General features: G+C 42.2%; 1 protein-coding gene across 1 annotated transcript in view; it reads left to right on the top strand.

The window, feature by feature from the left end:
- Positions 1-19,696, top strand: part of NAA15 (N-alpha-acetyltransferase 15, NatA auxiliary subunit) — a 2,782,393-nt gene extending 2,762,697 nt beyond the window's left edge. Inside the window, exon 19 of the mRNA XM_044060403.1 lies at positions 18,256-19,696. Coding sequence (XP_043916338.1) covers positions 18,256-18,456 — 201 coding nt within the window. The 3' untranslated portion in view covers positions 18,457-19,696. The remainder of the gene's footprint in view (positions 1-18,255) is intronic.
- Positions 19,697-25,072: the final 5,376 nt, after the last annotated feature.

Raw genomic sequence — 25,072 nt, 5'->3', positions numbered from 1 at the left:
GGTAAAGCAAACAGGAAGTGTCTCCGGGTTTCGGCGAAACCGAGAAAACTGATCAAAGTACAGCTGAAACTATTCTTACAACTGAGGCCCCTGCTACAACTCTTGAATCGACCTCAGAATCTTTACCCACTACGGTGGTTGACTTATCAGACACCATCCCTTGGATGTCTCTACCCCAGCACGTGGTGCTGCTAGGCCTCCAGCAGCCATGTCCATTAAGGCCTTCGCCAGGGCTAAAGCAGCCAAGACTACTAAAACAGGGCCTGTTAAACCCCCACATCCAGGCCCTCTTCTAGTTCTCAAATGCTTACTTTGGCAGAAGATTTAATTTCTTTAATTAGAGGATCTCAATCTCACCCAGACAGGGCCTCTCAGCCCCAGAGAAGAGACCTAGGGCAGAGCCCCTGAGCCAGTGTCTTCTGATGATTCTGCTGATGAATCAGACATAACTGACCAGCCAGAGACTCCTTCTCCAATTTTGAAGATTCTGATGCTGAAGAATCCATTCCAGCTGCTTCCCACCAGAAGAATTCTCCTTTGGGGAAACCTTGCATGCCATGCGAGAACAGTTCCAATGGCAGCAACAGGATTTTTCAGACTCCAGAAAAGACTTAGGACCTTTCTGCACCTCCCACAGCACAGGCCCTTAGCTATACCTCCTGTTCTCTCTGTGGTGGATGATGCTTTCAATGATGTTTGCTCCGCTCCAGACTCTTTACCCCAGCCCCTGCCAAACCAGACAGATTTTACAGGGTGCCAGATACTCATCACCACCTTTACAAGGCCCCTCTTGCAGACCCAGAAACTATATCCCAGGGTCCCAAGGCAGTAGCAGACCACAGCTAAAAACCCTATTCCTTCTGAAAGGGAAGCAAGGTCATTAGACAGATGGGGTAAAATGGTCTACACTTCAGCTACTCTCTCAGCTAGAGCTTTAAACTGTCAGTTTCACATGATTCAATACCAAGAGTTTATGCTTGATCAGTTAACTAAAAAACTAACCACTGATGAATCTCTTGATAAGAAATATGTATTAGAGATGGTAAATAACATACAACAGGTTAGCAACCATTCCTTAAAATGTGGCTATGATGCACTGGAGGCTTCATTTAGATCAGCCATGACAGGCACAGTGATAAGAAGGCATGCATGGCTAAAAGAACAAGCTTTACCGGATCATGTTAAAGCTAAGTTGCTGGATGCTCCTATGGACAAGACAAGTTTGTTTGGTACACCTGCCCAGCAGGTTATGAAGAAAATGGAAGAAAAGGCAAAATCTGTACAAACTGTTAAAGATTTCCTGCAGGTTCAACCCCCAAGGTTTAGCAGGAACTGGCCTACCAAAAATTGGTCCTTTCCTGACTCCACAAAATTTCAAAGGGGCAGGAATAGACGTTCCAGAGGCAGAAACCAATCCAGAGGAGGTGCCTACAGAGGACGACAGTGGCAAGGTAACAACAGAGGCACAGACACAGCCACTGCCACTACATCAGCACAACCACAGTGACTTAATCCTAAATCCGCCTACCAGGGAACAAATAGCTCCTCTAGGCGGAAAGTTAACCTTATTTTCAAAGAACTGGCACTACATAACAAAAGACAAGTGGATTTTACAAACCATAGATCAAGGTTACCGGTTTCACTTCCACACTTTACCAGTAAAAAGGGGAATGCCAAATCTACCTCCAAATCAAAAAACAGAGGCTCTACGCCAGATAATGGAGTTAGCAAACATGAGAGCTGTGGAAAGAGTGCCAACAGCAGAACAAGGAAAGGGGTTCTATTCCAGACTATTCCTAGTTCCAAGAAAGGAAAAAAGTTGGAGACCAATTTCACCTGTCCACCTTAAATACGTACATCTTTGTCCCAAAATTCAAAATGCTGACCCTACAGCAACTTCTTCCCATGCTGGGCAAGGAGTCTTGGCTGGTAACTCTAGATCTCAAGGAGGCATACCTGCACGTCCCCATTCGACCAATCTGCAGAAGATACCTCAGATTTCTTGCAGGATCAGAGCACTATCAATTCTCAGCATTGCCCTTTGGCTTATCTACTGCCCAGAGTATTCACAAAATGCCTGGCATCAGTAATCGCCCATTGCAGACTACAGGGAATTCAAATTTACCCATACCTGGACGACTGCCTGCTACAAGGGGACAACAAAAGCAAGCTGACAACAGATTTACAAAGGGTCATTCACTTGCTACAAGGACTGGGATACACAGTCAACCTACAAAAGTCAAGGCTGATACCATCCCAAACAAGGACATTCTTGGCGAATTGGACACAGTACAACAAATGGCATTCCTGACTACAGAAAAACAAAAAGAACTTCCTCTTTACTTCTTGGCACTAACAAAACTGAACAAGTTAACAGCAAGAAAAGTTCTGCAGGCGTTGGGCTTCATGGCATCATGCATAATCTTGGTCCCATTTGCCAGACTACATATGAGGAAACTACAATGGTACCTAAAGAATTTATGGTCCCAACACAGACACAGCCTAGAAACAGAAATCCCACTAATTCCATGCTTAAAACAGGAGTTCCTATGGTGGGCTCAGGCATGCCAGTCAAACCCAGGCCTACCCTTTCGCAGATGTCAACCAAGCCACTCCATCACAACAGACGCTTCAAACCTAGGATGGCGGGCACACATGCTGGACAAATGCGTGCAAGGATTGTGGACACAGGATCAACTTCACCTGCACAACAATCTAAAAGAAATGCTGGAAAACTGGCAATCCAAAAGTTCAAACCATTTCTCAGAGGGCCAGTTGATGATAAGGACAGACAACACCACAGTCATGTGGTACATCAACAAACAGGGAGGCACTCATTCATACCCCTATGCAGAATGACCTTGGAGCTGTGGACCCTGGCACTCAGCTACAACATTCAGTTACAGGCAATATTTGTACCGGGGAAAGACAATACTCTAGCAGACATATTAAGCAGAACCACTTCGGATGCCCACGAATGGAAGCTGCACCCGGACATCTTCAAGACCATCTCAAAGAAATGGGGAATGCCACAGATAGACCTATTCGCATCACCTCTCAATCACCAGCTCAAAAATTCTGCACAAGGACATTCCACCCACTAGCATGGAAAGTGGACTCACTCTCCTTCAACTGGAAAGGCCTAACAGCATATGCATTCCCACCTCTTCCCTTGATACACAAGGTACTACTAAAAATCAAGGAAGAACGTCCAAGGATAATCCTGATAGCTCCAAACTGGCCAAGACAACACTGGTACCCACTACTGAAGAGCATGTCTCGAACAATATGTGGCCAATACCCTGATGCCTTTGATGTTAACTCAGAACAACTACAGCATCATACATCCGAACCTAAAACCCTGCAACTGACTGCATGGAACATCACATAGCAGCAGCTAATCCAGAACTTTCCCAAAGAGTTAAAGACATTATTCTTGAAGCACGCAGACCTTCAACAAGAAGGAACTATGCTGGAAAATGGAAAAGGTTTGTCATTTGGAGTACGGAAAGAGGAAAAGATGTGTCAAACATAGATATGCCTAACATTCTGGAGTATCTGGCGAACTTCTTCATTCAGGCCTGTCCTACTCCTCCATCAAGATACATGCATCAGCTATTTCAGCAGAATACAGCTTTGATCCACCTGTTTTGCACCCTTTGCTCAGGCAGTTCCTCAGAGGAATTAAGAATGTAAAACCTCCAAGGAAACCACCATTACCAGCTTGGGATTTAAACTTTGTGCTAGAAAAGCTGACACTATCACCCTTTGAACCAGCAGCAACTGCAGACCTACAACACCTGTCATGGAAAACTGCTTTCCTACTGGCAATTACTTCAGCAAGGAGGGTTTCAGAACTACAGGCCTTAATGGCAGTGCAACCCTTCCTAATCTTCCACCAAGATAGAGTGTCCATGAGGACTAATCCTACATTTATGCCCAAGGTGGTATCCAGAGTGTCTTTAAACCAGGCAATCCACCTACCTACCTTCTTTCCCAACCCACAAAACAGAGGGGAAAGAATACTGCATACCTTGGATGTACATAGACAGCTACGCTACTACTTGGACAGAACAAAAAATAGCAGAAAGACTGACCAACTTTTTGTAGCCTATGCAACAGGAAGGGAAGGAAAAGCTATTTCCAAACAGACAATCTCCAAATGGATAGGAAATTGCATACGATACTGTTATTCCCTCCATGGAAAACCAATTCCACAGAACATAAGACCTCATTCTACAAGGGCAACAGCCACTACCACAGCCTTCTTACGAGGAGTGGCAACCAAAGACATTATTGAGGCGGCTACTTGGACCTCAGTGCATACATTTGCCAAGCATTATAATTTGCCTCTATATTCCAGATCCCGAGCAGGGTTTGCCACTGCTGTACTGCAAGGGATCCTAAACACACCATAATCTACTTTTATCCTCCTCCCTAGTTGGCTATGGTATTCTACCCATTGTTATGACTGCAGATGCATCCATGAATGACATAGTATAGTTTTGTACCTACCATAAATGAAGATGTCCGAACAGGATAGCATCTGCAGTCAGGATTACCCTCCTCCTTCCCTCTGTGGTACTCCTAGGGTGTTTACCCTCCTAATAGCTAGCTGTTGGGGAGTCTTTATGGTGTATTTGTTTGTATATATGTACATACATGCTTATTGTTGTGTTTACCTCTATCTATTTGGAAACATTGGCATCTATCCAAATTTTAGCCTGCAAGAGGGCTACTGGCATCTGGGGCAAGAAACACTGAGGAAAATGGCGTCGGCTGATGCTTTTATACCCCAGAGATGACGTCGGGTGGAGTGCGACATCAGCCGAAGCCGGACCCGGACTTTGGAATCCGGCCGACTGCAGGGCTGCCTGACGACAGGACAACCCACTTGTTATGACTGCAGATGCTATCCAGTTCGGACATCTACATTTATGGTAGGTACAAAACTGTACTATATCCTTACTTGGACGACTGCCTCATTCAAGCAGAGAACATGGACATTCTATTACAGCATCTGGCGTTTGTAAAGAGATTTCTAACAGGCCTAGGGTATACAGTCAATGAAAATAAATCAAAACTAGTACCCTCTTCCTAGGTGCAAGCTTACATACAACTGCCCAGATGGCTTATCTCACGCCAGACAAACAAAGACAACTGACTACATATTTCAACCTGTTTGGCAACAAAGGCCCAGTTATCTGCAGGCTTTGGGCTTCATGGCATCCTGCATTTTACTAATTCCATATGCGAGACTGCATATGAGGAAACTTCAGTGGTACCTAAAAAGTGTTTGGACTCAACATTGCCACAGCCTGGAAACAATAATTACCCTCATTCCCTGCCTGCAACAGGAGTTTTGATGGTGGGCAAAGGCTTGTCACCAGAACAAGGGACAACCATTCACTTTACCCCCAGCCAGGCAGACATTAACAACAGATGCATCAGATTAAGCCTGGGGGGATTACATGGCAGGAAGGTGTATTCAAGGCCCTTGGTCCGCAAACCGAATGCATCTACATAGCAATCAAAAAGAGATGCTGGCTGTTCAGAATGCCCTGACAGCCTTCAAGGACCTAATTCATCTGGGACAACTACTGATAAAGACAGACAACACCACGGTTATGTGGTATATAAACAAGCAGGGAGGCACTCATTCTTACCCCCTTTGCAGACTAGCCATGACTTTTTTGGGACACAGCATTGATTTACCAAGTACATCTGCAGGCACAGTTCCTGCCAGGAAAGATAAATACTCTGGCAGACGAACTAAGCAGAAACCTCATAGATCCCCACGACTGGAAATTGGATCCACAAGTCTTCAGCATGATAACAAGGAAATGGGGATGCCCGGAGATAGATCTATTTGCCTCTCCCCACAACTACCAAATAAAAAGATTCTGCACAAGGTCTTATCACAGACTAGCATGGAAAGTGGACGCCCTATCTTTCAGCTGGAAAAGCTTAGCACTATATGCCTTTACTCCAGTGCCTCTCCTCCACAAGGTACTCCTAAAGGTCAGACAAGAGAAGCCAAAGATGATACTGATTTCCCCAGACTGGCCCCACCAGTACTCATATCCAATCCTAAGGAACTTGTCTCAATGCCCGGCTTGGCCCTTGCCTCAAATACCTCATCTACTATCCCAGCAAAACAGTCAGCTAAAGACCTTAAATCTGGCAGCATGGCGGATAATGTAGTCATACAAAACGCGCCTCTCACTAAAGCTGTGATGGATGTCATTTTGGAGGCCAGAAGGCCTAGTACCAGAAAATCTTACACTGGAAAATGAAGAGATTCTGTGCTTGGAATCAGGCACAAGGAATTGACACAGCTGTACCAAATATTTCTCAGATTTTGCAATATTTAACTGAGATGCTGGACAAAGGTCTATCCTTTTCATCAATTAAAATTCATGCCTCTGCAATTTCGGCTCATTACAATACAGAGCCACCAATCTTTTCTCATCCTTTATTAAGGCAGTACCTCAGAGGAGCCAAAAACTTAAGGCCTCCAAGGAGATTACCAGTACCTGCATGGGACCTCAATTATGTCTTGGAAAAATTCACCCTGCCTCATTTTGAGCCAGCCGCTACTGCTGATATAAAATTTTTATCTTGGAAAACAGCTCTGCTCCTAGCAATAACCTCTGCAAGACGAGTCTCAGAGCTACAGGCACTCATGGCTGTGGAACCTTTTATCATTTTTTATCCAGACAGGGTTTCTCTGAGGACAAACCCAACATTTATGCCTATGGTAGTATCCAGTGTGGCTCTTAACCAAGCTATTCATCTGCCTACTTTTTATCCAAACCCACGGAATAAAGGGGAGAGAATTCTGCACTCTTTGGACATACACATACAGCTACGCTTCTACTTGAACAGAACCAAAGCTTTCAGAAAGACAGAGCAACTATTAGTGGCATATGCTGCGGGATCACAAGCAAAGGCGATCTCAAAGCAGACTATTTCTAAGTGGATAGGCCACTGCATTCGTTTCTGCTATTCACAACATGGCAAGCCAGTGCCTAAGGGCATCAGGCTACATTCAACCAGAGCAGCAGCCACTTCAGCAGCCTTCCTCAGGGGAGTACCAACCAAAGACATTTTAGAGGCTGCTACCTGGAGTTCAGTGCACACCTTTACAAAGTACCATCATTTACCACTCTACTCTAAATCCAGGGCAGGCTTTGCCACTGCAGTCCTGCAGGGCCTCAGAGCCGCTGCTAATGCTATATTAGTTCCAACCTCCCAACCATAGCTTTGGGATTCAACCCAAGTGTAATGACTGCAACAGTGAAACACGAAGAACATAGCACAGTTGTGTACACTTACCATAAATGTAGATGTTCGAGTATATTCACTGTTGCAGTCCAGGTTACCCACCCGCCATCCCCCATATCTTTGCTGGAACTTATCTGCACTTCTCTACTCTATACAACCTATGTGGTGTATTTGCTTGTAGTTTAAGTTATAACATATTTTGGTGCATGCATGTTTTATTGGCATATTTTTAGCCTACCCTTTTGGGGGGCACCTGACATCTGGGGCAAGAAAAACTGAAGAAAATGGTGTCAGCTGCATCTTTTTATACCCCTAGCGCACTGACGTCAGGGAAGAGGCGACAGCAACCGACGCCGGACCTAGACTTTGGAATTCAGGCCGACTGAGGGTAGCCTGCCAGCAGGATAACCCAAGTGTAATGACTGCAACAGTGAATACACTCGAACATCTACATTTATGGTAAGTGTACACAACTGTACTATGCCTATTTTCACTTTCTTTTTCTCAAGGATGTCTGGTGGTGCTTCATGTTCAAGGTAGGGGGCACCCAATACCAGTTTACTTCTTTGTCATTTGAACTGACTGCTTATACCTAGGGTAGTCAAAGTACATGGCTTCAGTAATAGCTTACTATAGAGCAAAAAGCATTCACATGTGTACCCTTATCTGGAGAACTGCCCCATTCAGGTACTGTTACAGGAGGAGGTGAACAAGAGCTATCCATTTCAACATGTGCTGCTTCCAGCATCTCGAGTTTTCCTTCAACACTCACAAATTTGCCCTTTCCACTTCCAAGTGAGTGATGTTTCTTGAGGCACTTGGACTCACTGGAAGCTGTAGTCTCCTCCTCCCCTAAGAGAAAAGTAAACAATTATCATGATTCCACATAGGAGCAACCAGAGAGCACCGTATATGGCACTGAGGTACATAACTTCACAGATGGCACCTGTGGCAAACATCTCCATATGAAAACTTCAGTGGTACCCAAGATCAGTCTGGAGACAACACTCTGTTTTTGTAAGAGATGGTTCCTGTCAAACTCTTCATACCCCTAGAACTGTACTGGTGGTCTCCTCGGCTCAAATAGAGCCTAGATGTACCATTCACTCAGAGTCTCAACACTCTGACCCTGACAACATATGCTTTACACCTGGCCTGGGTGGCACATTCTTAATACTTCAAGGTCCAAGCCCTGTGGGAATGCAGTCCAGAGAAATGCATACATTTTCAAAAAGGTTTAAACTAATTTGAAAGAAAGGTGTCCTGCAGGTGACAGCACACACAAATATAACAAGCAGGGAAGAACTTGATTCTGCCTCTTGTGCAAGCTTTCCTTGACTACTTGGGTGATAGCACTACTGTTCCATGTGCCCCTAAAAGTGGTGCACATCCCATTAAATTTGATTTTATTGGCAGCTACTAAAGCAGGTCAGAGGCATACTCACATGAGTGGATGTTGCACAGATATTTTCTTACATATGATACGCAAGTGGGGTATCCCAGGGAGAGATGCCTGTTTGCAGCCCCAAGCAGCATTAAGAAGTTCTTTACAGTAGCACAGTACAAAGATGGTTGTGTAGCAGATGTCTTATCCTTCAGACAGATTGGTCTTTTCCTTTAGCATTCCCTCCAGTTCCCCTTCCCAGAATGAGCCAGTAAATAAGGAAGGGGAGTGCATGTTATGCTTGTGATAGCACTCATTTGACCTTTACTGTACTGGTTCTTCCGCCTAATGGAAACCTAATGTCAAACATTGCATATTGCCCCTTTAAGTGCACATCCTTTCTCAGAACAAGAGCACTGTTATACACCTGAACGTGCTTGAGACTGCAATTCACAGCTTGGAAGAATTGACTCTCTTCCCTTCGAGCATCATTTTGGCAAGGACATGCCTAACTTAAGTAGGTTTTGAAACTTATGTATTGATAAACATCATGATCTATCCATTTTTTTAAAATGAAGTTGTTTAGTATTTAATATCGTTTTAAGTGACAATCAATTAATTATCAATTAGTTTGAATGTGTATTTAAGGGTGTGTTCTTTGTTTGAATGTATTCTGAGGAAGTCAGTCGATGAAAGCGGTGATTAAAGGTTTTATACGCTATTTCTGTGGAGTGGAGTGCTTTGCTTTTTGTTTTCTGCAGCCATTGCCTTCTGCCATTACTTTTGTTTATTTGTTCCTGGGCTACCTTTTATTTAATTGTTTTAAACAGCCAGCATGGCAGAAGTGGCTGACGATTCTCTGCTAAATATGACTATTCATCCGACACCATTGTCAGAAACCGAAAAACTAAATAATTTGTTATTGGTGACTTTAATGGACATTCGTGGATCTTTAAAAACTTTGTTGGCAAGGTCAAATGGGTCCGATAATGTTGTCCAGGTCTCCAGCCCTTTGGAGTTCGAACAGGAACTAGAAATGGTGATTGAGTTGGGAAGTCCCGCCCAGAACCTAGTTGTACAGCACGAACGTGAAGCAAAGAGACGTTTGCCATTTTCCGCTCGTGAGCACAAAACAACGGGTTGTCAGGATTTACTCAACCAAGAAGAAAACCCTTTTCTTTCTTCTCGACAACGCTTTGAACCGCTACATCATGAAATATCGAGTGGTGAACAAGAAAATTTGACCAAGCTGTTGAAAAGGTACAAGTCGCTTCATTTGGAAAACTGTTATTTTAAGTACTGTATTGAGCTCGGCATAGTGCCGAAAGGTTTGAGATTCTTCAAATGCCCAAACGGTGTTAGTTTGGGCAGTACTATGTTCAATACTCTAGTTTCATTTTTCAATGATGCTGGCTTAAATTTTTTAAAGTTATTAATAGAAAACAATAAACAAAAAATGGGTTTCTTAAGAAATGAAATTATAGACGTTGAGAAACGGTTAAGTGACAACTCCAGTGAAGAGAACTATCGGACATTTTTTCAAAGAGTTAGCAAAGAGGTACAACAACATTCTCTTGATGTAACTAACAGGAAGCAACAGAAATTAAATCGCGATATTGCTGCTTACAAAAGCAAAAAGGCTTATGACAATTTTGCTGTTAACTCGCGTGTTTACAACGGACATGAGAACCATTATAAAAAACAAGTAGCCTTTATCACTGATAAGCGTTTGAGCAATGAGAGAACTTCCGTTTTACATGGAAATAACAATAATGGTACAGTTTTTAGCCCTGACAGGGATGTTAACACTGAACGGTTAATGCATGATACTCATCAAGGGAATGCAGTGTTTGATAATAATCAAGGTGATACTGTTTTAGACAATGAATCAACTGGTGTCAGTAGTGATGTAGGTGCATGTAACAAAAGGAAAGAAAACACTGGTAATTCTAAATTTAACACTACTAACAAAGAGGTTATACCGAATAAAAAACCATTGGGTAACAACCACAGTAATACAAGTAAGAGTACTGTTTTGACCCGCAGTAAGACTTTTTTGGGGTCAAACTCGTCAGAGGACGAGATTTAAGTGAAACTAACGATTGTTTCAATGTTATTAATCTATCTAAACACACATTTAATGTCAATCAAATAAATGTGTTAAAACATGGTTTGAATTTTGTACCATGCAATAGGGGTAGCTACAGTAGAACAATTGTTGATATAAAGAAATTCACCAGAAAGATTAATTTAACATATTTAATGCACGGTGTGCCATCTATTAACAATGGTTTAATTAAACCTTCCTGTTATACTCCAAAACTTCATCATACAATAAAAGTTTTTGAGGAATTATGTATTGCCGATATTAGTAAATTGTTCAATACTAAAAAGTATTTTACTGACAATTTTGCTAAATCTGAAAGGAAAGCATTAGAAGAACTTAGAAGCTTAGCAGGAGATTATAGATTTATGAAAAGCGATAAAGGCTCAAACATTGTCATTATGGAGCAGGATATTTATGATGCTAACATGTTAAATATTCTGGAGAATTTAAATGAATACAAAGAAGTCACTATAATTGATATTCATAAATCATTTCGCTTCATTAACTATCACCTTTATGAAGCATTAATGTCAGGTGACATTAGCATTGAATTATGCAATTTCTGTGTAGTTGAATACCCTAAAATAGGGGTTATCTTTGGAATACCTAAAACACACAAACAGCTGGTTAATCCTCCATTTCGCCCCATTGTGTCTGCACCTCATTCTATTACGGAAGGAATTTCCTTGGTTTTAGATGCCTGTTTGGGGCCATTATTAATTGATTGTGAGTTTTATGTCAAAGACTCTTGGCATTTTTTAGAAAAGCTTAGGAATTTTCAAGAGAAAGGGGTTTTCACTTCTAAAAAACATATTATTTTTACCTTGGACGTTGTGTCATTGTACACATGTATACCCCATGACGAAGGTGTAGAAGCTGTTCGTTGTTACTTACTAAAAATAAATGTTTTTTCCAAGAACACAATATCAACTATTTGCAATTTGTTGGAAATAATATTAGAAAACAATTTCTTTTTATTTAAAAATCAATATTTCCAACAAGTTAGGGGAGTAGCCATGGGCTCTCCAGCAGCACCAGCTTACGCCAATACAGTGATGGCATGGTGGGAAATTGAACAGATGCCTTTTCTTAGTAGCAAATTTAATATTATATTTTATTCCAGATTTATAGACGATTTAGTCTTTATTATTGAAGGGAATGACAACACAGTAGATGCCTTTTTTAAAGACATTAATTTATCATCTAACTATTTGAAATTCACTAAGGGCAACATTGGTCTGAATATCAACTTTTTGGACGTATGTTTTTGGTGGGATGAACTTGATAATAGATTTCAAAGCAAGATTTTTCGAAAACAAACATTTACGAATGGCTACCTACATTATCAAAGTAATCATCCGAAACACACAGTTAAAAATATTCCCAGAGGCCAGTTCATTAGAGCTAGTCGGATGACTAGTAAATATGATGATTTAATACAGGAATTTATTTTTATTGCGTCTCTTTTTGTGAATAGGGGATATGATGAAAAGTTAGTGATGGATAGTGGTAATGAAATTTTTAATAAACATCGAACACATTATCCAGCTATTTTAAATAAATCAGAGATAGACACTGTCAACAAGTCTAAGTCAAGCATTATTGATCCTGGACTAGTATGTTCCCTAGCCATGAATACAGACACTAATTACATCAAAGCTGCTTTAGAAAAGAACTGGAGAATTATACAGGGAAATCAAGACATAGTTGAAGTGGTTGGTAAAAAACCAAACTTCATTTTTCGTAATAACTATAATATTAAAAAATTGCTTGAACATGACAATCTCTCTAAAAAGAAAATTAACACTGTTAAAAAAGGAATGTTCTACTGTTACAATTGTAAAATCTGTAGATATATTTCAACAGGTTCATTTGTTTCAGTCGCTACTGTGGACAAAATTTTGGAGGTTCCAGGATACATTACTTGTAATACCTCCGGCGTTGTTTACATTGCCCTGTGTACAGCGTGTCCCGCCTTCTATGTGGGTATGACCACCAGGAGTTTGGGGACACTCATTAAAGAGCATATATACAATATAAAGACAAAAGACTCTAACAATGCTTTATTTAAACACTCTACAATATGTTTAAATTTTAAGAAATTTGTATTTTCAGTTGTGGAGGTTTGTAGACAGGATTTAAGGGCAGGTGACTTTAAGAATTATCTGGAACAAAGGGAGACCTTATGGCAGATTAAATTGAATGCAGATAAACCACCTGGTTTAAACGAAACAATCAATGTAAAGTGTTTTTTAAAATACAGGAAGTTATGTATTGATAAACATCATGATCTATCCATTTTTTTAAAATGAAGTTGTTTAGTATTTAATATCGTTTTAAGTAACAATCAATTAATTATCAATTAGTTTGAATGTGTATTTAAGGGTGTGTTCTTTGTTTGAATGTATTCTGAGGAAGTCAGTCGATGAAAGCGGTGATTAAAGGTTTTATACGCTATTTCTGTGGAGTGGAGTGCTTTGCTTTTTGTTTTCTGCAGCCATTGCCTTCTGCCATTACTTTTGTTTATTTGTTCCTGGGCTACCTTTTATTTAAAGGTTTTGAAACTTGTTGCTAAAAAAAAGTCCTACTTACAGTTAAAGAGGTTCCCTTCTATTGCCTTAAGAGTCAAGATACCATCACAGCACTGGTGTCCCTGCTTCTGCATTATTTAAGTGAGCTGTTTTAATTCGGGGTTGGCCTATGTCTTCATTAAGGTGCATCTTTTGGCCTTGTCAGCCTGCATTCCCCTTGGTCACAGTGGCATGCCTGATGCCACTTTAGCACTTCCTAATGGGTCCTGCATCTAAGACCAGCTAAGAAAAAGGATTGCTAGTTCATACTCAAGTTAGACAGTAGAAAGACTGACCCAGCCACCTTTTTGTGCTTGCAGCCACAGTTCCCTTTAAATTTATAACTTGGAAAGCAATCTTCATAGTCATTATCTTCAAATGAGCTTTCAACCTTTTTGGAAAGAACCATTTTTAGCATTCTGCAAGGAGAGTCTGAGAATAAACTCCTTTGTGCCCAAAGTAGTCATGAGGCTAAACATCAACCAAGCTGTTCAGTTGCCTATTCTCTTTCCCAGCCCTCAAAAGAGGAAAAGGGTATTGCATTCCATGTTGTTCATGGGCAACCAAGATAATTTCTGCAGAGCCAAGAGTAAGGTGCTCCAGTCAGTTCATTTCCTTTGCAGCAGGGAGGAGGATTAGGGCCATGTCTAAATGAACATTTTCCAAGTGGCTGGCCTATTCTTTCATGTTGTATTTCTCAGAAGGTGAGCAAAGTAAGCAACTGTTTTAACCTGCAGCATTAGAAGTGCAATTTCTACCATGGCCTTCCTCAAGGGTTGACTGTTGAGGCTGTCTTAGAAGTAGCTAAATGGCCTTCTGTCCATACCTTTTCCAAACACTGCAGGTGGGCATGTCATTCATGGCTAGAGGTGGGATTATGACCGCCCTGCAGGGTACATTGCAGTCTACTTCTTGCTTCTAAGACTGTTCCTTTCCTTATCCTTCATGATCACTAGGTGTTGTCCCTGTTTTTGGGACAACTGCAGCAGTGATCTGAGCAGGACGTACTGCAGTAACCTAAAAACTTCACCATAAGAGAAAATGTTCAAGTAGATCACTGTTGTAGTACTAGTCCTCATACAACCTACCACAACCACCATCCTCCTCTGTATTTAAAAGGCCCGCTGATTTAGGGGGTACTTGATTCTTATTTTCCTGATGCTTCTCCTTCTTTTACAGGGCTTCAGGTTTGAGTAGATGTGGGGAACTCCTCCTTTCAGCTTAGAATCTGAGGACCTTTCTGTCCCTGTCTCAGTAAAGGTTAAATCAGGGCCCTCATTCTTAGTTTTTTCCAGGATAATGTCTTTGATGTTCCTGGGCAAGAAAGCTGAAAATGGAATGGACTGATATTGGTCTTACACTGATACCGTCCTAACAACCCTTATGGATTAATGTGCAACATGTCTGGATATTTAGACAGATGTCAAGCTTTCTCTGGCTGAAGTCCCATTAGTCGAGAACTGCAGCAGTGGTCTAGTTAAATGGCTGCTGATGCATTCATTTCTTATACACTTGTACTTTCGTGGTAGTGAAAGCCAGCAGAGTATTGGAACTGAGCTAGATATTTCACTGTACTGATAGCCTAGACATGGATGTTTTTTGTTGTCTGACTTTAGCTACATTCACAGTACTGTCATGGGTGATTGACCCCAATTTGTGTAAAATGTAAGCTGCTTAAACATATTTCACTGTATTTTTTATCACAAAATAAGTAAATTGATATACTTTATTAAGTAAACTGTAAGCTGCAAAAAGAATTCTGCAGTACTTTTGTTCTGTTACTTAAAATAAATTGTAGACTGCGGTGGTGGTGCTGCGGTAGCATTGTCGCCTCACAGTAAGACGTCCTGTTCGATTCTCAGCTAGAGCGTCTTCTGTGTGGAGACATGCATGAATGGGCATACCTTTGTTGAAGGTTGTGCATCAGGGCCGGCAACTTGGCATGTAAAAAAAAATCTACTGCCAATCATTAGTGGACCGGAGTTCCGCTGTGGCGACCCCTAACCGGGAAAAAGCCAAAAGACGCAACAACTTAAAATAGATTGTAGGATTTAGTTAAGTATTCAAATCTATACTACTTGGGGAGTTTCCAGATCATCCCACACATGTTTACTTGGGTGTATAAAGTTCCCATGTTTGCCTGGCAACTCTGCTCATTTATCTTTGACTGACAGTTTTCAATTTAAAGAACTGGTGAAACAATAAAAAGTCACCTTTGTAGTGTTTTTTATTTTCCTTAATTTTCTAGTTGATAGGATGAAAATATTTAACCCCAATAAATTTGAGTATAATAGCCTAGCTCTGTGACAGTGGAATGGAGCTATGACTGACCCAGGTGACCAGGTTTCAACAAATGGCCATGGCACTGCAGGAGCTAGGCAGGTTGGAGGAGTGAGGGGCTTTCCTTTGAAGGTGGGGAGGGAAACTTGCACTTGGGGACAAACTGAGTAGTTGTGATTTCCCTGGGGGACACTGGTGAAGCCACCTCTAGTTCTTTGGGGGGGACAGCAAAACTGACTAAGATGAAACACCCTGTAAGTGAGGGGAATATCCTTTACTGTAGCCTATTGCATGTCCCCTCCCTGACACTTTGCTGAGTGAGAGTAGGGAATTAATACTACAGAGAAAAAAACTATCTTAATGGCAGTCTGTTTTGCCCCTCCCAGTCAACCATCGTCCCAATAAAAAAAAAATGGAGAAAAACTCACCTAAAATTAGGTACACTGTTTCGGGGGGGGGGGGCTGATTCATGCAGGAAACTCTTGGCCTCTGCACTCCTGCTCCCACTTAACTTTGTCACTGCTGCTTAAACCTTCAAGCTTCCATCCAAAATAAACTAAACCAGTGCTGCAATAAACAGAAAAATTTGCCATCAACCCATCATTGGACCCATCACTGCTTAGCCCTAAATAGCTTGGTTGGCTTGAATGATCCAAACAGCACACTCACACCCAATTACATATAACCCTTAAATTAATATACAAGCCAGAACAAAACAAAGCCCTACTAGACTTAATGCATGCATACACCCCTGCTAGACTACTTCAGTCTGAAAACAAAATGCTCCTCGCTATCACACCTGTCAGCAGAAACTTCTCCCTGTTTTAGCTATGTAGCCCATTGCTGGATCTCTGTGCCCTTATCCTTAAACACACTAGCAACCTTTCCAATTCAAGACCACTCTAAAAACATATATGACACCTAGACCTCTACCTGCACAATCCTCAAAACAGGTGCATGACTATCTTCTCAATATAACTATGCCTTTCTTACTCTGAATTCACTGACATCTCCGTCTTAGCAGGTCGAAATGGCCTAATATCAAAAGAAGCTTTCACTAATGATGCCATACTTCTAATAGTGGCTCTTCTACCTCTTCAGCTGACACTACTGTTTTCCTTTCTAAAACCGTTATCTTTCTAATAAACTCTCTCCCCATTACCTTAATTTTCACTCCTCCTCGTCTCATTCTATTCCTCTATTTTGCAATAGAAAACTCTTATTTCTCACCTCCAAGTATTAGAAAAGTAGTCAGTATTTTGAATGACTATCTATTAGTTTACTTTGACATAGGCTATCCATTTTTGAACGTATCTTGTTGCTTGCATTCCATATTGTTTTCTTGATAGTTTATTCTAGTAATATTCTATAAATGTATTTCAATCTATTTGTGTTTTATCTGTTGTGGGGATTTTCTTCCCTTGCATATAGTTGTCAGCTACTGTAAAAGAAAGTTTTTTTTTTTTTTTTTGTGGAGCCTTTCTCCCCTACACATTGTACAATATTTAATTTGTTGCTAGCCTTTCTCTCCCCTTGTATGTAATTACTCATCAACTGCTGTTTAAATGTTTTATTACCTGTTGTGGAGCTTTTCTGCCCGAGTCTCCACTGGCCCCTTGGCTCAGTCAAACTTTCCTAGTTTTCAGAGGACAAATAAAATAAAAAATGGACTGATGGTCCAGTGTGGGCAAAAAAAAAAAAAAATTCCAAAGAAAAATGTGTATGCTGCAGTGCAGCTCATTCCTGTTCTTGTGAAAATTTCTCCAGCTATCTTTTTAGAAAATCATTTCAGATCATCTGTGGTATTCTGTATGTGTAATACTTTAGTGATCTCTGATTTTAAAACTGTAGGTTGTGACCAACACTGAAAACTACAGAATCACTGTGACATGCAGGCAAAGTTTTTCCTTTCTTAAACAATATAAGATCTGAATAGGAAAAAGATGGCAGTATCTTTTATGATATTTGAAAGGTAAAAAGTGTAATTTTAGAGGCCAGTACTGGTATGATCTATGGAAGGAAAACTGCATCGTTTTACTGTATTTGCCCCACGTGAATTTGGAAGACTGGTCAGTTATGAGGCTTGCAGTAAAGTGCTCATGCTTCAGAACTACGGCCAAGTCACATCAAGCTATATTTTTAGGATTTACATATGAGCCAGTGCAGCACACTTTCACTTCATTGGTTTTTGAAAATGAAATGTTAAAAAGTGCGCCATAAAACACAACTGCTTTTGGCTAAGCATATAAAACGCTTGAAAAAATTGAAAACCTGGAAGGTATGGCAGGGTTTCTGGACATTAAAGTATATCTGGTGATAAGGGGATTAAAATGCAATACTGAGATAAATTTAACCAAGTTGAAAGGTTGCAGAATAATAGACTCTTTAAGTTGAAATGGGATAATATGGTACATTGGGGATTGATGATTAAGGTGTGTGGCATTAACAAGCATGTGTAAACACAGGTGAGGCTGTAATGTAAAACGTGCCTGTGTATAGTCAATATTACACACAGAGTGCAAGTATTCCAGTATTCAATACAGGTGTTCAAAATTTTCACTTTTTTCCCTTTACTGTGTTTGCTCAAACTTTTCAGTGATTATTTTTCCAATTTTCTATGTTTTTAGGTATGCACTGATGTTTTGGAAGCCCTCACTAAAGGATTTCTAGGAGAATGTAAAGAAATAGCAGAAGCCTACAGGGCAGACTGTCACAGGCTTTATCCTTATGCAGTAGCATTTATGCCTCCTGGTTATGAAGACGATATGAAGATCACAATGAACGGTGATAATTTTGCTGATCTTGAAGAGCTGGCCAATGAGATGTGAAGAGACATCAACCAACAACCTGTGTAGCTTAATGGATCTTGGACATTTAATGCCTAGTATTTTTGCCATGCACCTGTAACATTATTTTGTCTTTTCTGTATGGATAACACCAATGATGCAGAAATGTTGCCTTTGAACAGCGTTTTACATTTTTTTTTATCCACTGTCTTCATCTGAATCATTGAACAAAACTTGGATTATTTAATTTCTCTTATGTGGAAAATAAGTTGTTTTGAGGAGATAAATTATTCTGTGATCAACTACCCCTGTTTTTAAGCTAAGTTATGTAAAAGTCACACAGTGTCTGTTACAAATAGTGACCAAGCAGGTGTGTGGCAGAAATATTAAAATGGTGTTGAGTTTTGAGATTATCTCAGACAGCAAGATGCACTGTTACAGCACTGGATTATTTCACAGAGCACAAGTTTTGTGTTGGGTATTTAGTGTCTGACTCGAGAGAAGTGGACAACAAGCAGTCCATATGAAATTAGAGGTGGATTGTGCTATGCAGTGCTAAAGGCATCGGAAGTTTTATCATGGAATTTGCAACAGTGAATGCTGAGCCAGAGGACAGGCTGTGAATGGAGGTGTTCATCAGGATTTGTTGTGCCGGTAAAATGTCTCTTCATGGTTCCATGTCATGCTGCAGTACTGTACCATAGGCCTTGTTTGTGACCGCCTTTACTTTTAAGAAAGACTTGGACAAAAATCGCCACAACTGACTTGAACACAGGTTGTCACTTAAGGTTGCAGTAGCTGAAATGTCAGTGCACGCAGTATGAACATCTAAGCATCATTGCAGTAATGAGGCAGCAGTCAAAAAACGGCATTTGCTTCTCGGAATGGTTAGAGATGAACACCACCTCTTAGAAAGTCACAAAGGGCAGCACTGCTGATGTCCACATTTTATATCAAGTAAAATGGACTAACAGTTAAAAAAAAAAATTGGCAGTCCACATACATCCGAGTTAAGATATGATGTGCTGCAGTTTTAGATACCTCTGGATTTTTTCCACAGTGTAACCAGTTTGTAATACTTGAAGATCTGTGTTTCTAAAATTGTATTTCTTGGACTTCTGTTTGGCATACCCCAGACTTTGTACCTTTTTAACAGGGGCCAGAGAGTCCCTCCCCCCCAGAACCAGACCAGCTTTTATTTCTGCAGCTGCATATATAATTCCCCATTTGGTGTCAGAGCAAGGTACCAAATACACAATGCAATAAACTGTTTTTGAAAAAGGTTACTGTTAATTTGGTTTGACATTAAAGTATTTCACTTGTATAATTAAAAATGGGCGTTGCAGCTGTAAATACTAGGTAGAGACTTCAGGGATGTTTTGTTCCAAACTAAAGTGCTGGTAAAGTCATAAAACAAGACATGTCATGAAGTGTCTCCATAGAGGTTTCTCATTTGGCCACAGGAAGAAATGTAGATTTTTGAGAATGAGTTTTGTTTATGGAGCTATTGGCCTCATGGAAAACGATAGTTAAGTTGCTTAGAGGGTCAGTTTAATCAGGTTCGATGGAGCACACAGGTGGCAACTCGTCTTCGCAAGGAGTAGGTATTGGGTATATTTGTGCCTACTTTAGCTTCTTTTGACTGAATGCTAGCATGTTCACCCCATATTGAGAGAAGACAGCCATAGTGAACTGTATATTATAAAGTTTTCCTTTCCCACAGCAAGTTTGAAAATAAAGGAAGTGTTCCTGGACTTTTTTTTTGGGGGGGGGGGGGTTACTGAGTTTATCCCCAAAAGAAAATTGAGTAAGTAACAGGAGCACCATATCTATATATCTACATACACAGAGCCTCACCCACATAATACACAATTTATATTGGTGGTTACAGTTTGTACTTGCACGTATACATAGACAATTTATATATGGTTAAATCTGTACAGAGATGATAATTCTGGTTGTTGAGTATCATTACCAAGCCTACGTGTAGTATTAGATATCAGCTTAAAATGTTCAGACCAGAAGAACTAGCTAGTGGCTCTTTAGTGTGCAGTATTGTAACTCGTTTATTTAGTTTCCTGAACTCAGTGTTTGTCACTCGTTCATGCTTGCCAGGTGCTTTTGAAAGCTAACATTGTAAAAAACTGTCAACGCTGTATGTTTGAGGAGGACTAGCACCATGAACTTTGGTGCCTATCCTGGTCAGAGTTTGCAGTTGCTTGTTTCTCACTACTGTTAATGCTTCAGCATTTTTGGTTGCTCATTCACAATGAGCTATGTTTTATCATCTGAAAGTGATTTAAGGACATTTTTATTCATTCAGATGCATAGTTTGTCATTAGTATTTTTCAGAATTTCTCTTCCCTTCAATATGGCCCTAATAGATGTCATTTTCGCAGCAGCCTTTGGAATGACCTTCCATATAAAATGGGACACAGAGTTTCCTCCGTTATTTGTATACAGCTTTGCTTTTCAGATGATTAAGTTGTGCTGGAATTGTTTTACAGCAGCTTGTTTGTTTCTTTGTGTCTTTCGGCTTTTCCCGGTTAGGGGTCACCACAGCGAAACTCTGGTCCGCTAATGATTGGCAGTAGAGTTTTACGTGCTGGCTTGCTGGGCCTAACACACAACCTTCAACGAAGGAACGCCCATTCACGCATGTCGCCACACAGAAGACGCTCTAACTGAGGATCGAACGGGCAACGTCTAACTGTGAGGCGACAATGCTACCGCAGCACCACCGCTGCTTGTGTGCTACAAAATAGTCATTGAGCACACATGTGGAATGATGTCTGCACAGAAAGGCTGTTAAGATTTTAGTGGTGACAGCTGGTTCCACTCTCCAGTTACCCATTCAGTGTGATGACTTTTAAACTTTCAGTAGGCGAACACCATTGGCAGGGCAAGATATCTCATGAATCACCAACTAGAAAGTTAGTGAATGGTTTGTTGGTGCATATCAGCAACTCCAGTAACTTTGTTGCTGCAGGGATGGTTTACCTCATCACATCCAGGATTGAACCAACTGAATGGTAAATTATTTTAAAGGGCAGAAATCGTCTGCATTGTCCATATACCATTGAGCTTACATCTACTGTTAAAGATTAATTATGAGTAATGAAATAACAGTGGTGCCATTCTAAGGGCAGTGAAACGGGCACAGGACAATCCATATTGCAGGCTTTACTTACCAGTTCTACCCTTAAAATAAGTTGTTACTGTCCTTCAGGTTTAGGTAGCAAAATCCATTGGTTAAATAACTTCAGTATAACTACTAGCAGTCCCCCAGCAGTCATTGTGTTATTTTTGCAGCAATGTTCGTTGTCAGGGGATAACTTGCAACTGATTGTACCCTTTATAAACTGAGCCAGCAACCTAGTTCTCGGATGTTCTTCGTGTTTCACTGTTGAAGTCATTACATTTGGGTTATCTGCTTGCAGATAGCCCTCAGTCAGCCTGATTAACAATGTCTTGGGTGCTGCGTCGGTTGCTGTCCCTTCTTCCATGACGTCAGGGGTATAAAACATGCAGCCGATGCCATTACATTAGTCTTTCTTGCCGTGCAGTGCCCGAAGCAGATGCAGTTCACAAGTGCCGGTCGGCCGACTCCTGAAATTTTAGATGTTAAGTTGTCAATCTCACCTTCATTCTTGCTTGATGGGTTCGGAGCCGATCCTCGGCTCCGACTCGGCACTTTGCTAAGCTCGAGAGTTACTTTTACCAGCTCGAGGCAGCCCCATATCCCATGATGCAAGGCGGTAAGTACCCAGATCTCGTTTGCCGCTTCGCTGATGAGGTGGTCCTTTTACCAGCTCCTGGTAAGTGTTTTATATTAAACTGCTTTTAGCCCCTTTTCACTTTTAAACTTTTTTCTCTTAAAGATCTTTCATTTTTAGTTAATTGTAAGCCCCTTTTTGACTAAAATTATCCTTCCTCCTTAATTTTTTTAGTCAGGCCTTCCTTCCCTCCCATCCCCCCCTGTCAGGGTGTGTGTGTGTGAGGTTTTTACTGTTTAAACTATAATTTAATTGTTTGTTTGGGACTGTGTGGTTCTGTTTTTTCGTGCCCACTATGTCCAAAGAGCAGAGGATCTCAGGCTTTAAGAAGTGTGACTCGTGCTGTCAGAAGATGTCTCTGACAGACGGTCACACTTCTTGTTTATACTGCCTGGGACCTCTCCACCTGCAGGACTCCTGTGCAATATGTCACTCTTTTAACCAGAGAGTCCTGCAGGAAAGGAGAAACAAATTGGTTTTAAGGGGACTCCTTAAACCGGAGGGCTCCCCGGCCAAATCGGCTCCGGGAAAGCCTTCTAAGTCTAAGGCCCAGGCTTCTGTATCCAAGCCTTCGGCCTTGGCTCCGACTTTGAGTCGAGATCGGCTCCGGCTGGAGCCGATCCGACATTGGCTAAATCTTCGGCACCGATGGCTATCGGTGCCGATACTTCTTTGGTCACTTTGGTGTCGGTTCCGAGTACTGGCTCCGACCACCATGTGGCCCAGGCTTCGGTGTCGGCGCCGACCGGCGCCGACACCGCTATTTCGATGCCTGCATCGGCTCCGGCTGGAGCCGATGCGTCTAGATCTTCTCTCGGAGCCGAAAAGTTATCGGCTCCGACTGGATCAGTAGCCTTGTCGGCTCCGATGGTTCCTTCGAGGAAGAGGTCCAGGTCTCCCTCCTTGGAACCGATTCTGTCGGCTCCGGCCTCGCCTCTTCTTTCGGAACGGAGCCATCGGAGCCGATCATCTAGGTCGTCCAGGTTATCTGACCATGATTTAGAGAGGGTGGTAAGTAGATTATTAAAATCACAGGCACTGGCCCAGATGCTTCATAGTTCGTCTCAACAGACGACTATTAGTCCACACCCTCTTCAAGTTCCTCCTTCAACTCTACCCCAGAGTTTGGAGCTGGAGTCTATGGGGATAGTTACTGCTATGGCTGAGGGGCAGATACCCCCCCCTTCTGCACCCTCGGCATCTACTCTTATCTCCTCCTCGAGACCTTCCTTGGAGGGATTCGGTGGTCGGGCTTCCCTGGTCTCCTCCGAGGGGGTGAGTGGCATCGGACCCTTGTCCGACCCCGCTCTTACCCTTGGAGCTTCGGCCTTGGTGAGCTCGGCTCCGACATCTGCCTCGGAGCCTTCCCTTTCGGTGGGCCCGGGAGTCCCGGTTTCTTGAACGGGTTCTCTCGGATCTCCCTGGGAGGGGCCGAGGTGATGAAGAGTGTGCTGGCCACTGGGCTCAGTCAGCAGTCTATTCCCTTAGCTCCTCCCTCTACAGTGCCTGTCGATATCTCTTCCATCTCTCTTGCTCCCGGACCAAGAGATCCACTGCTTCAGGTTTCCCCACTGGGAAGAACCCCCTCCTCCGAGGATTCGCCTGACCAGTCAGGAGATCCTCCGCGCAAGAGGACTTGTAAGAGGAAACACCTAGACTCCCCTGAGCCACTTCAGATACCGACTTAGATGAGTCGGAGGGATCCCCGAGATCCCCCTCTGAGGATGTCTCCTTTTCAGACATCCTAGAGCTCCTAAAACAGAGGGGAAACTGGCCCTCCATAAATCCCTCCGAGGATGAATCGGTATACCTAGAGGCATTTGGATCTCGACCCTCCACCTCCTGGGTGTCTCCACCTTTCGACCCCCTTATGGAGGTTATTGCTCGAAAGGCTTGGGCTGCTCCTGATTCTGTAGAGCCAGTTCCTAGGAGGCCGTCTAAATTTATTACAGCCCCTTCTGAAATGCAATTCCTCACGAAAGGTGTCCCTGTTGATGCCATGGTGGTGGCGGCCGCCACTAAGAAGGAACTTGCAGATCCTTCCGTACCAGTCCATCCTCCTAATAAGGATTCTAGGACCATGGATAGGTATGGTAAGCGGATGTTCTCCTCTGCAACCTTTGCCATGCGTTCGCTGAACTATTTATGTCACTTCACCAGACTCCAAAGGGACATCCTTAAGGAACTAGGTGAAGTAGTGCCGGATCCTACGGCTGCAGGGGCTCAAGAGAAAATTGCTTCTCAGCTAGGAATCCTTAATTCTATAGCTAACTCCTCCATGCGACTGATCTCGTATGCAGCAGATGGAGCGAGTAGAGCCGTGGGTACAGAAGTGGCTCTTAGACGTCAGTCCTGGATGCGGCTCTGTAATTTTGCAGATCCCTTTAAGGCGTCCTTCACAAATTCTCCCTTTGATGGGTCAGCATTGTTTGGCCCTCAAGTGAAGGATACATTGACCAGGTGTGAGCAGGACGGCAAGACTCTTTCTGCCGCAGGGGTCCGTTTTTCTACCCCCTCTAGACCTTACCCCAAAGGTCAGAAGGGCGGAAAAATGTGGTTCTGTAAATCCCAGGGAGTCACGCCGGATGCACGTGGTCAGTTCACCCCTAGAGGCAGAGGGGGTAATAATAACAGACGCCGCTCTAGAGGCAGAGGGGGTCCACAAAACCAGGGAAGCAGGGAGCCTCTCTCTGACAAGCCCTTCCAGCATCCCTGAGACGTTGCCTGGCTGTCCATCCTTGGAGGCAGTCGGGGGAAGACTATCGCTGTACCCAGAAGCCTGGCGTTCTCTCTCTCAAGACAGATGGGTACAGTCGATTATATCCGAGGGTTACAAAATTCCTTTCGAGGAAAGTCCTTTCTCTCACAAAAATTCCCTTCCA

The sequence above is a fragment of the Protopterus annectens genome, chromosome 2.part0 (assembly GCF_019279795.1).
Source record: "Protopterus annectens isolate FY-2018-M chromosome 2.part0, PAN1.0, whole genome shotgun sequence".
In the NCBI taxonomy this organism is placed as follows: Eukaryota; Metazoa; Chordata; order Ceratodontiformes; family Protopteridae; genus Protopterus; species Protopterus annectens.
This window is presented reverse-complemented; position numbering and strand designations above follow the sequence as displayed.